This window comes from Amblyomma mixtum, chromosome 2 (assembly GCF_055824585.1).
Source record: "Amblyomma mixtum isolate Tamu chromosome 2, ASM5582458v1, whole genome shotgun sequence".
NCBI classification, from domain to species: domain Eukaryota; kingdom Metazoa; phylum Arthropoda; class Arachnida; order Ixodida; family Ixodidae; genus Amblyomma; species Amblyomma mixtum.
In genome coordinates this window covers 250,777,309-250,789,739 of record NC_143013.1, presented here as the reverse complement: position 1 = coordinate 250,789,739, position 12,431 = coordinate 250,777,309, and the positions used below count along the sequence as shown (strand labels likewise).

The following is a 12,431-nucleotide window of genomic DNA, read 5'->3' as shown; positions in this document are numbered from 1 at the left end:
GAGTTCAAGAAATCGGATAAATTAGACTATATGCATTCTTGTCGGGTATTACCTCGGAATTTATTCTCCATTCATTCTCTTAGCTCAAAGCGGATTGCTTAAAACGGCGTGTGTCCGTGAGTGTGGATTTCGCGCCTTTATATTTTAACAACTCAGATATATACTGCCCTTTGATGATTCTTTAATCCTGCACTTCCAGGAATCACTCCTCTCACTACAGTGCATACGACAGTGTGCACTCACAATCGCAGCAGCGGACACTGAGGGGCACTAGTCACTCAGACGACGGTTCTGCCATCTTTTAAGCAGCGTCGTAAGCGTTTAGGCACACAAATCCTACGCGAAAAGTCGAACCAGAAGGTTCCAGCTGCTCCGCAAGGAATCGCGCACTGCGAACGCCGCCATTGCCCACAAGTCCCGCTTGGGCATTAGCGGTGAACTCATCACGTGCTCTTTCCACGCCAGCATTCTCGTGTCTTTGGTGTACTTCTCTTTTCGTACCCCGCGGTAGTGGAACAGCAGCGCCTGTTTCACCGTCAGCTCCTTGTCGCGGTCCCGCACGCCCTCTGGCACTAAACGCCTGCAGTAGTGGATGCCCCCTTCTATTATGCGCAACGGGTCGGCCACGTATTTGCTTCTTAATCCACTTGGCCACGTGTAGCCGCTGCGGTTGAGACTAGCGAAGATGAAGGGACTGAACTCGCTGGAAGCCTCCCGCGCCCAGAACACGTTCCGCAACACGAGACACGGCTTAGTCGCCGGAAGCTGGGCCACCAGTTCGGTCACTGTGCGAAGCCTGCCGCCGCGCGTCGGAAATGGGAAGACGAATTCGTCCAGATCGACGATGAGGACCCGTCTGGAAGCATTTGCGTGGCGGTAGAAGCAGTCCTGGGTGAACACGCCCTGAGCCAATGCCCAGGAATTCTTGGCGGCGGCCAGAGACCACGGGAGGAAGTCGACCTTCAGACGGTCTCTGAGCGTCCAGAGGTATTTTTCCACGTCTTGGCCGGTCGAGTAGGAGTAGAAGGTGAACCTCTGGACTCCGTGCTGGGTGTAGTAGGCGAGGAAGTGTTGGAGGTCGTGGAGTTTGGGCACTCCGTTGTAGAAAGGGCGAACGCACAAGGCGAGAAAGTCTAAGCCCGTTCCAGGTGGAGGCGTCCTGAAGTGGACAGGGATGCTCTTGGACGTGCCTGCCTCGGTTCCGTTCACGATCACACGCACGGTTTGCGGAGGTTTGGAAGAGTTCGACGCACGGTAAGGACAGGTGATGAACACACCATCGTACTTGGCGTTGTGGTGGTCCTGGGATAGAGATATGAACGAGTTTAGACCTCATCATCACCAGTCTGACTACGCCCATCGCTGGGCAAAGCGTCTCCCATATCTCTCCAATTAACCCAGTCCTGTTCCAGATGCCGGCCAGAGGTTTCCTTTCACATGAAGCTATATTTACTCGTAAGTGTGAGCAAAGTTGGAGTTCCGACTCGAGCTCGTTTTCAAGATTTATGTGCCTACCTCCTTTCGCAAAGGTAACCGTGTGTTCTTGACAGCGCTAACTGTTTTGCGAAGGTTGTCAGGCAAAGCGTGTTTGTATTTGTCGTCGCTGTCAAAAAGCGCCCACGTATCCGAGCGACACCGAGAGGAGACGGAGGGGGTCAAGGGATCGGCAAGGGGAGAACATCCCCTGCAAGTGCGCCTTACAAGAGATGTCAACTTACGGGGTTGAATGACGCGACCACACTGTGCATGTTTCCTATGCCTTGCGCCTCGCTCTAACCTTCCTAAGACGAAAGCGGTATTCAGCGCTGACATTCCGCATTCCCATGCAGTTGTGAGCTTGTCATTTATTTTTCGATAGTGCGAAAGGTATCTGCAACATGAGACATCCTTAAAGGTTGCGTAAAGCGCATGGACAGCGCCTGAAGAAAAACACAAGGTAGCTCTAAAATGGAAGTTTTTCAACACTCAGTGCTGCAAGACTCACAAATATCTCAACAATCACGCACTGGCACCATGTTTGGAACTCCTCTAAGAATATCTTCTCTTGCCCTGCCTTGCACGCGCGTTTGGTATGAATCAAAACCACGACGTTTTTGTGTATTCTTGACTAACCTGTAGAAACTCCACTTTAGCCAGGACCCTCAGTGCTGGCCCCTCGTCCATCAGGCAGGAGCAGGTCACGTTTAGCGTTGGACGGAGACGCATGAGTCCCAGGACGCGCACCACCGTCGCATTGGCGCCCATTCGGGGGTCGAAAAACGCCGAGAAGAGGTACACGTTTGCGCTGACCTTGGACCAAGAGTCCACCCACTCGGCAGTGTCCACAGTAAAGTAAGGAGAGGGCGTGGAACGAGGGCTAATCGGTGACTCTTCAGTGTAACGGCCGGTGCTGATGTTCAAGCCCAGGTGGACACCTATGATGAATGCGAACACGAAAACGCAGAGAAGCAGGAGAAGTTGGCGGATTATTTGCATAGCGCTACACTTTGCGGACCACCAAGTGGCAACATGAAAATTCTGGGAACCTTTTGAGGATACTGAGCTGTCCTGTGGAACTAAACCGAAGGACTGCAACGATGCGTCATCGCTACAGTTTGCGTTCGCATAAAATATTATGCCTATTCAAAACCGGATGAAGTCATCAAGCGACGTGTGTAATTCGTGAGATAAAATAAGGTAAACATAATAAGATCAGGAAACTGTGCGCTACCCACATTCCATGCTCATATCAATTACGTGTTCCTTGGCTCCATCATTGGGAAACGAGGGAGTGAAAAACCACATATAAATCAAATTTAATAGTGTAAGTAACCGGAATATGAGACGACGGGGTTATTGTATTGGTTGTTTGCTTTTCCTTTCTTCTTCGGCTTCAAACAGCGACAGCTAATTTCCTGGGGACGTATAGTTTGAGCGCCGGTATCGCGTTTCTTGTCCTGTCACTGCAGCAGAAAGTCGAGCTTGAACGTTTTTGCACTTCGACAGGGTCGGCGTACGTCACCTGTAATCATCAAAGGTCACAGCAAGATTTACCTAGGAGCTAAAGAGCTTATAAGCAGAAAAAAAAGACAAGGAGTCAAATTTTCTGAAACATAGAGACAGAAAAGCTAATAATAAGAAAAGCCTTACAAAGGCAGGCCCACGACAGATAGTTGCGTATGTACATGAAAATTGGTTCCGAAAAAGCCTATAGACTATCCTGAAATGCGCAGACGTCGAAATCAGAGTTTTCGGCAGCACAGGCACAACGCGCCACAACAGATACTTGGACGATATACAGCAGACAGACGCACCACAACACGAATTTTGAAGCAAATCAGCTTATCATCTGCTTCGATTAGCACCCTCTTCAGGCCAGGTGTCGTGTCGATCCATCTTGAGCAGTCACCGTAATCGAGAAACAAAGCGCATCGATGTCTTATCAGAAGAGTCCTTTCTTATTCGCTCCAGGAAGTCTTGTCCTTCCCAGTACGACTCAGATCACTGAGCTAAAGACCGAAGCCGTCGTTCCAACGTCGCATGGGTCACTACTCCGCTATGGGAACAGGAACAAGGAAAAAGAGCGGCAAGCCGCAAATTACATCCGCACTGCATCACATCCACGTATTGGCACTCCCGAACACGTTGGCACGAGTAAGAAAAGACGTCGGCAAAGTTCGCAACAGAGATCCGGCGCGCTTACACACGTCGCTGACTTGCGTCGCACCGCAATTTGTTCCAGACTACCACCACCACACAGTCCAGCACCGACGTCACATAACACAATACAGCCAGTCTTCTATAAGCAGCACGCGCGAAACAGTAGTTCAATAGTGTTTGTCACAACTAGCGATGCGGCAAAACACTCCAGCGAGGAGGGGAAGGGAGGTGGGGAAGGGGATTAGAGTGAAGGGGGCCCAGGGTATGTGTTCCGCGAGAATGCAGCCAGTCACTGCGGACGCGATAAATGGCGCTGTCGCACTGGGCGCGCGCTGATCGGAAACGCTGGCGCAGCTAGCTGTAGGCCCATGCTCACATGGGCGCCGCCAGCGAAGCGTTGAGGAAGCGAGGTCGTTCCAAGCGCGCGCTTAATAGGCGGCACAACGACATCCGACAGCCGTGGGACGCGTGGGAGACCGTATCGCGCAGGCTTCCGGCACTTCGTAGCCACCGCCGTGGTTGGGGAGGGAAGAGACGCGGGCTGAACGAAGACGACGTTACGGGGAAGGCGGGAAGGAAGTCAGCGGTGGAAAAGCGAAGCAGAACATACTTCCAAAGGCCGTCCAGCTTATCTTCGAGCTAAATATGCGTCAGACTGGGAAGCAGAGGGCTTGGTTTTTCTAAGAAGACCCGCTAAGCAGCGAAAATCTTTGCCGGACGGGATTCGTTTCTTAAAGAAATACGAAAGAGGAATGCTGAGCCGCTGACAATAAGAAACAAAATAAAATTAACTCCTGCTCACTCCCTCTCTCTTTTTTATTAATTAAAAAAAATTAAGAACAGGTAGCTGGATGAAAAATTTTCTATTGGAACTTCAGAACAAGTTTTATTTGAGCAGCGGACTTGTAATTATTTAATTAATTTGCCTTTCACATAGCGCAAGCACCCTCTCTTTTCATTGTTTCTTTTTTTAAAACTCCAGCCCTCCTCGATTTTTCGGCGGCAGCGAGAAAGCTTCCAGAATCACCCATATATTTCAGAGAGCCATACCTAGATATACTGGCGCCGAAGAAATTGAAATATCCATTCCGAGTAAGTAGTTAATTAAACAAAATAAAGAGGAAAGAAATTGCGGTTGGGGATTGAGCGATTGTAGATGTCCAGGAAGAGCTGAATGTTGCTTGTCCTCCCTTGGGACGAAGAGATGACAAAGAGAGCTGTTTTTCAACCGTTTCAACCGAGTAGTGAGGCAGTTAGTGCGCCATCTCCTTTCCTCAAAAAACACTAATTTCACGTACTCAGCGTCAATTAAAACGCCAACAGAATAACTGTGGCGCAAACACAAGAATATAAGAATATTCGTTGCTGGAAACAGCGTATTACGGGATCAATTAACTTCATGAAGAGACAAGGGATCAATTAACACTTCCACGCAGCAGATTTCGAACCACTGACTCTCTAGCAGAACACAGACGGACGCTGTCATCCAACTTCGCGCACTTTTAAGCCTGGAGTTCCCAGGCACCCTTACAGCGTGCGGGGGTAGTGGTCTCGGACTCAAAGGAGATGCCCTCGACTCAGCGTGGCAAGCTCAGCGGAGACCAGCTACCAAGTGCCAAGAGGTTTCTGGTCGTTCGGTGCCCAGCTTTCGCCGGTCGCAAGCCAGAGAATGGGTCGGTGCCAAAGGTTCACAAACAAAACAAACTTCATGCAGCAACGAGACGATACAGAGGATTTCACAATCACTAGTACAAGCACATACAAAGTGATTAACGAAACAATGCAACTCGTGCAAAGTGACACTCGAGAGAGATTACAATACAAATGAATTATTGCACCTAATCTGCACTAACACAAGAGAGAGAGGCAAATAAACAAGGCACAATTTGTTCACCGGGCACTGCGACAGTGCGACGACCAGAGGTACAGGACGGTGCAGGAAACCCCCCAATAAAGGTCTAAAAAGAGATTTTTGTTTACAACAAGAGTCATTTCAGACTTTTCTGGTACCTTAGTACATGGGACAACCGAACGATGCGCTTTATGTCTTGTTTCAATGGATTGCCACGAATCTTCAATCGCGAATGTTTACAGTATTCCGCCTCGCTTTTGTGCAACGAGCGCCCCCAGATGTTGTACGGTTTTTTTTTTTTTGCACCGAGGTCTTTCTTTGTTTTCTGCTATTGACCTGCCTTTACTCTTTCTACGCAAGCACGAAGGCCCACATGCTTCAGAGCTAGTTACATATTTTTTTTTTCCGTGCAAAGCGCTGCGTTAGTATCAGGTGAGTTCCGTGCTAACGCCGCTGCAATGACTATGAGCATCAAAGCGACTACCGCGCCCTCAGTTTCGCTTCGAGCCTACAAAATCTCATCTTAAGAAAGAATTTCAAGCTCAGTGATTTTGATGTCAGCAATGTTTGGTAATGTGAGCCATTCAGCGACCTCGTTTTCTGCAGTGATCAGTTAGGAAGCTGATACAGCACCCTGGGGGCCGCGAGCTATTGCTGCCAACCAGTTTCTTTTTTTGTTCTGTCATTATATAATGGTTGTTCAGTGCTATGTAAAGTAATTCTTCCACATATCTGTTTTTTTTTTCTTGAAGGGGCATGAGTGCAGGTGGTTTCAGCTGAAAATCGCTTGAGGCACCCATAAGACTCTCATTCTTTACATCGTTACATCACGCGTGAACTCCTGCACAAAAAGAAGACGAAATAACAAGAAGACGAAGCGTAAGTGGCGGGTGCAGCTCGAGCCGCAGCGGTCGTTCGGTCCGCAACCATTTCTTCGCTGCGTTGTTACCCTCACCAGCAGCGCCGTTAAAGATACAATGGAGGTCGAGCTGCAGCCGAGGCTCAACCGTCCAGTGGTGCTCATCAACCGCGAGGGACTGTACGTCGTCATCGCGGCTCTGGGTGTCTCCATCCTAGGCTGCGCCTGCGTACTGGGCTACTCGTTCGCCAACTACGCCCAGCTCATGAAGAACGCCGAGGAGGTGCGCAGCTACATGGCGTCGCGGACGAAAGTGGCCTACCGGAACAGCACTCGTGGGGAAGGCGCTTCCAGGAAGAGCTCCGCCGCCACTCTCCGGGCGGCCACCACGAAGGCAGCGGAGGCGGCCTCCCATGCCGCGACGTACCAGCCGAAAGCGGACTCGCGATCGGCGAACAGAAGCGGAATCCTCGCGAGCCTTAGCGACAGGTTCGCTGTGTTGGCCAAGCAGGAGGCTTTCGGCGACGGCGAGCGGGCGGCGACTAACCACTCGATCCTGGCCGCGAACACCGCTGGTTTGGCTGAGGCGGCGTGAACCGTCACGTCCGCTTGTCTCTGTCGCCACTGCATCCGAGCGCCGCTTCGGATTATCATGGCGAGCGTGTGGAACTGAAAGTTGGCTTCCGCTCTCAACATCGCTCGGGAAACTCTGAAGAGGGCTGCGATGGAGTAATATCGGCGCGAATAATGCGCAGCAGAATGAAATATAGTTCTTCAATTTATACCTCTTGGGTCCAGTTATATGTTTTTTAATGGGCTTGTATGAGTGGCCTACATATCAGCTGTCATGCTATTTCTGCGCTAATGTTGCCGCATACCGTACGCGTCTGCTTCGATTGCTTGACGGCTTGGTTATACGTGATCCCTTGGCAACGTCTCCTGAACAACGCAATGGTGCTTTGGCTGGCGGTGCAGTGTGCAACCTCGCTGTGAGCTGAATTCAATTCTGTGAGCGCGTATGCATTAGCTTCCTGTTTACTCATGTTGCTCATGCTGTCTATGGATGTAGGGTACCACACGCACACTGTGTGGAGCCATGCAAATGGGCAGACACGTGCGCAGTTAACATTACCGGCCATCTAAATGGAGACCAGGCTTCGAGCTTCATTTCGAAGCTTGCTTAAGGATGGAAAGCATGTGGTAAACATGTGCTCAACGTTAAAACCATCCTAATAGCGGTAAGGCGTGCCCACAGTGCCCACAGTGGGCACTGTGGGCACAGAGAGATTTATGCTGCTGCATATCGCATAAGCGTACTGCACACCACCTCTCACTGATATATGTAGTTTTCCAGTGGAACTCCGGGCTTCTTGCAACGCAGCATGATTTCCCTGAAAGGTAGAGTTCTTGGACGAATGAAATGCGCTGTAATGGCGATATTTAATCTGGGGAGAGAGGAGGGAGGGTGAATTTGAGTTTTCAAAAATCATGCGGCAGGAAACGAACTATCTAATAGCTTCTCCAGAGCCGCTACGCACGAGCTGCTTGCTGATGTAACCTGCTTGCAGCGGAATAGCACTGAATGCAGCGGAATAGCACGGAATGTTTCAGAGCAAAGAAAAAAATTCTGCTTGAAGCACTCAGCGCATAACATTTTTGGCGCGTTTTCCTTGCGTCGGCAAATCTCACCGGATTCATTTCGCTGCTGTCATTCTAGAATGTCGGTATTCTCGAAGAAAGACAGCGATGCTTCGAGTTCAAAGAGAATGCCTGTATTCAAAGCTGCACTGAGTTCCAAAGAAATGAGAACTTGGTCGGGTTGATAGCAGACCTGTGGTTGATACTTGCATACACCAACCAATTGGTTCCCGCTGTAAAGTTAAAAAAAAAAAAGAGCGTCCCTGTCTGCTTCATTTCCTCCTCTTTGAATCCGCCATCTAAGGCAATAACGTTCTGATGTCTCTCAGCCGTCTTGAAAAATTTCTAAATTCCTGTTGTTGTTGTTGTTTTTTTTGCAAGTTGATCTAGTGGCTACGGTTTCAGGCTCAGAAGGATGGGGAGCGGTAGAAAGAAAACAGGAGCTGTTGTTGTTGTCCTCTAAATAATGGCGCGTACCCACTGCGGGGGATTGGCCAAGACGCAGGCGGCGACTGACATGTACTCAGAATGTTAAACAATGAAATAAATGAGGAGCTGAAAACTGAAACCAGATACGAAAGTGAAACTGCATCATCTTCTTTCTTTTCAAATTCGCACCGGCTCTTGGATTCTAGTAGAGCAGAAATAAAAACGAACAAAAAAAAAGAAAAATGAGAGGATAATAAGACCGAGGACATCATCATCATCATCGAAGGGTAAGAACGCAGCGAAGAAATGGTTGCGGACCGAACGACCGCTGCGGCTCGAGCTGCACCCGCCACTTACGCTTCGTCTTCTTGTTATTTCCTCTTCTTTTTGTGCAGGAGTTCACGCGTGATGTAACGATGCAAAGAATGAGACTCTTATGGATGCCTCAAGCAATTTTTAGCTCAAATCACCTGCCTTCCTGCCCCTCAAAGAAAAAAAAAATATGCAGAAGAATTACTTTACAGTGCACTGCACGATCATTATAGAGCGATAGAACATAAAAAGAAACTGGTTGGCACCAGTAGCTCGTGGCCCCCAGGGTACTGTATTACCCGGCTAGCTAATCACAGCAGAAAACGAGGTCGCATTTGAATTGTTCACATTACCAAAAATCGCTGGCATCAAAATCATCGAGGTTCAAATTCTTTCTTAAGATGCGATTTTGTAGGCTCGAAGCGAAACTGAGGGCGCGACAGTCACTTTGACGCTCATACTCCATGCAGCGCAGTTAGCACGCAACTCACCTGATGCTAACGCAACGCTTTGCACGCAAAAAGAAAACGAAAAAAAAAAATATGCAACCAGCTCAGAAGCATGTGGGCCTTCGTGCTTGCGCAGAGAGAGTAAAGGCAGGTCAATAGCAACAAGCAAAGACCTCGGTGCAAATAAAACCATACAACAACTGGGGGCATTCCTTGGACACAAAAGCGAGGCGGAATACTGTAAACATTCGCGATTGCAGATTCCTGGCAATTCACTGAAAGAAGACATAAAGCGCATCGTTCGGGTGTCCCATGTTGTACTAAGGTACCAGAAAAGTCTCAAATGACTCTTGTTGTACATAAAACTCTCTTTTGCAGCTTTTCTGGGGGGTTTACTGCATATTCTGTGTCCCAAAAGGGGGTCTGAAACTTACGCATTTCTTGTCAAACAGCAAAGGTACCAAAATTCCCCGGGGTTCTGAGCGTCCTTCTGTGTTCTGCCAGAGAACGAGTTCATTCTCCCGCCTTTGCGCTGAATTCTACCAACCGGCATCAGACTCACCCGGAAGCCTGCTTTCTGAAAAAAAAAGAAATAAAACACTACGCGAACAAGCTCGCTGACAGCGCAGCCTGGGTTGTTAAGGGTGCGCCCAGAAAAGCGAACCGCTCCTTCTAAATCAAGGAGGGCAAACAGAACCAGTTCGTGCTCAGAGGACCATCGCCTGATTGAGGGCCACTCGCGATGGCTCCGCAGAACGGTCATCCTATACAGAGAGCTGCTTTTCTACCGGTGTTGTCCTTTGACTCTGCCCGAACACTTCCAGGGCTGGCTTGTTTGTGTGGCAGTGTGCGCAAACGGTCGTCGTATAAGATCGGTCCTTCAGAACCCCTCGGTGTTTTCTATGGAACCGTTGCGTTCCGTTGCCTTCGTGAGAATGTTTTGAATTCTAATGAGATAACATCCCTGCCTTTCCCTCTCTCTCTCTAATGAGATATCTATGGTCCAGTAGCGCCCTCTCAGCGTTTTTTTCCAGACAACTAATGTAGACACTGCGTAATTTGCCGTGAATTGGCGTCCTTTGCCAATTCCGTTTCAAGTGGCCCTTTAATTATCCATTTGAATGAAAAGAGGCGGTTGAGTAGCATTTCGCAAAGCAGAGATGGGTGCGAGCGCCGCGAAGCTTCCACTCTGCATGGCGGAAGTCTAAGGCATGGATAATGTAACGGTTTCATTCCTGTTTTATTCCTTTTCGGTATTCATAATCGTCTCAAGTTTTCCCGTGTAAGCGTTAAAGCCTCAATCGGCCACTGGTCGAGTCCAGGTTAGATAAGAATAGCTCAGAATTCTATGAAAGCAAAGGTTGACTTAGTTGTCTCTCGATCCTACAGCGTGTTTATACAGGACCTCGTCGCGAATCTTTGAAGTGGCTTCAAAGTCCCGTTAACGTTCACGTAGTCTTTGTATTTATGCTGTGGCTACGCAACTCTTATTGCAATGTTGTGCAAGCAACACACGAATAGATTCGGTAAGTAGGCAAGAGCTGGCCGAAATAGAAAGAAAAAATAAAGTGGCTCTTCGTACCACCTGACGGGGGCACTTAAGGTAGAGCTCAAAAGAAAAAGTCAGAGCAATATATGTCGGTTCCCGCGGCGATGAAAAGCCTCGCCTCGAAGCCTGGCATTCCGCGTGAAAGCTATCTCCTGCCCTCTTTCTCAACCGCCGATCAACACGAGCGATAAGTCCGTGCATCACACCCCTTTTATTTACTGTCTCCTAAACATTCACACGTTGCCTCAATCCCCCATCTTCTTCAGTGCCTCGTATAAGCAGATGAGACGCGGGCCCATTCAAATCGAGCTCTGAGCACAATACCGATCTTCGCGGCAGCGTGCCTTGACTGAAATCGACTGGCGCGCGGACCGGCTTGAAAATTTATGCAAACTTGTTCAGACACTTCATCTTATTTGTATTCTGTTCTTTTTCGCCATCGTCTCGGCATTCCGCATGCAAGGATCGCATCGATCTCAAAGTTCCTCGCGTCTTTACGCCTTTCGTTTTCTGTTTATTTCTGCTTCCTTGCAGTATTTTTTTTTCCTCCGTACATTCAAGGCTGACGAGAATAAATAAGCTCGGAAACGCGGGACGCCCTTTCGGTTGTGGGGCCGTACCGGGTTGCACGTTGCCACGGAGCGTCGGTTTAGCTCCACTTTCAGAAACTCTGCATGCCCCTGGCTCCGCCTCCTCTGAGCAAAAGGTTTCGACGGCAGAAAATGCGGTGTGCAAGGGCACCTGGACCGGAAGTGCGACGGTATCCTCAATTCGCGAAACGCGCCGATTTGGTATGCGCGCTAGCCAAGTCCGCCCCTGGGTTCATATTATGAGCGCGATCACACAGTGGAACTGCTTTTCGAGCGATCAAATTTTAAATTTTGGTATGGGCTAGTCGGTGGCTGATGTTAAGGAAAGTACATGCAGCGCAAAAAACAACGGCAGCAGAGAAGACACAAATAACAGGGCTAGCGCTGAACTAACGACTGAAATTTTATTGGAAACGGCAGAGCTTTAAATACAAACAGGCCATCACATGTCCAAGAAGATAATGAATCGCCATAAGATTATAAAACCAGCACCAAAATCACTCAAACGGTTATCATAGAGGGCGTGAACAACACACAGCCCGAAAATCACGGGAAGGCATGTGCAGCTACTCAAAAAACGTATGAATCATGAAAAAATGGCTGAGGCTTAGCTAAGGTTAAGCCTAGTCAGATGCGAAGTATATTGATGGCAAGGCTTGGTAATACATGGCTTTCCTTGGTTGAATACTTGGTCATTTTAATACAACCACTAGAAGCCTTCGTCGTGGGGGAAGACAACGGCATGGCTACAGCGGAACGCCGACTAACCCCGAGACGCGCTTTGGGTGAGCGCCTGGATTGCCACGGAAGCCGCGTCCGCCTGCCCGGTGGAGCGAGCGTTTCACCTACACCGAGTGTGAACGTGCGTTCGAAATGCGCGGGAATGCCGCTCGAGGACATTCCGGCGTCTGTGTGATGGCATCGTTCTCCCTCTCTCAGCGCGTGACGGCGATCTGTCGTGACGTCATTGTGTCATGTGGTGTGACGTCACCATACCACGTGGTCTGCACGGCGTGCAACCACAGCGACGGCGCGAGGTGGACCCCCCTCTTCCTCTGTCGTGACGTCATGCGTCACGTGGTATGTCACGTGGTGTAACGTCACTGTACCACGT

General features: G+C 49.3%; 2 protein-coding genes across 2 annotated transcripts in view; both read right to left on the bottom strand.

Annotated features, from left to right (window-relative positions):
- LOC149363496 (high affinity cationic amino acid transporter 1-like) overlaps positions 1-12,431 on the bottom strand; it is a 396,987-nt gene that overhangs the window by 213,621 nt on the left and 170,935 nt on the right. The gene's annotated exons all lie outside the window — the stretch shown is intronic.
- LOC149363498 (uncharacterized) lies at positions 12-3,848 on the bottom strand. Its single transcript, XM_089573499.1, has 2 exons — positions 2,113-3,848; positions 12-1,302 (listed from the first exon to the last, which is right to left on the bottom strand). The coding sequence occupies exons 1-2, from the start codon at positions 2,473-2,475 to the stop codon at positions 337-339; spliced, it is 1,329 nt and encodes a 442-aa protein (XP_089429625.1). The 5' UTR covers positions 2,476-3,848; the 3' UTR covers positions 12-336.

What these genes read in the sequence shown, in the direction of transcription:
- LOC149363498 (XM_089573499.1), bottom strand. Translation starts at nt 2,475, where the DNA reads ATGCAAATAATCCGCCAACTTCTCCTGCTTCTCTGCGTTTTCGTGTTC. An exon ending in CTAAAGTGGAGTTTCTACAG is followed by an intron (nt 1,303 to 2,112) that starts GTTAGTCAAGAA and finishes TCTCTATCCCAG; the next exon opens with GACCACCACAACGCCAAGTA.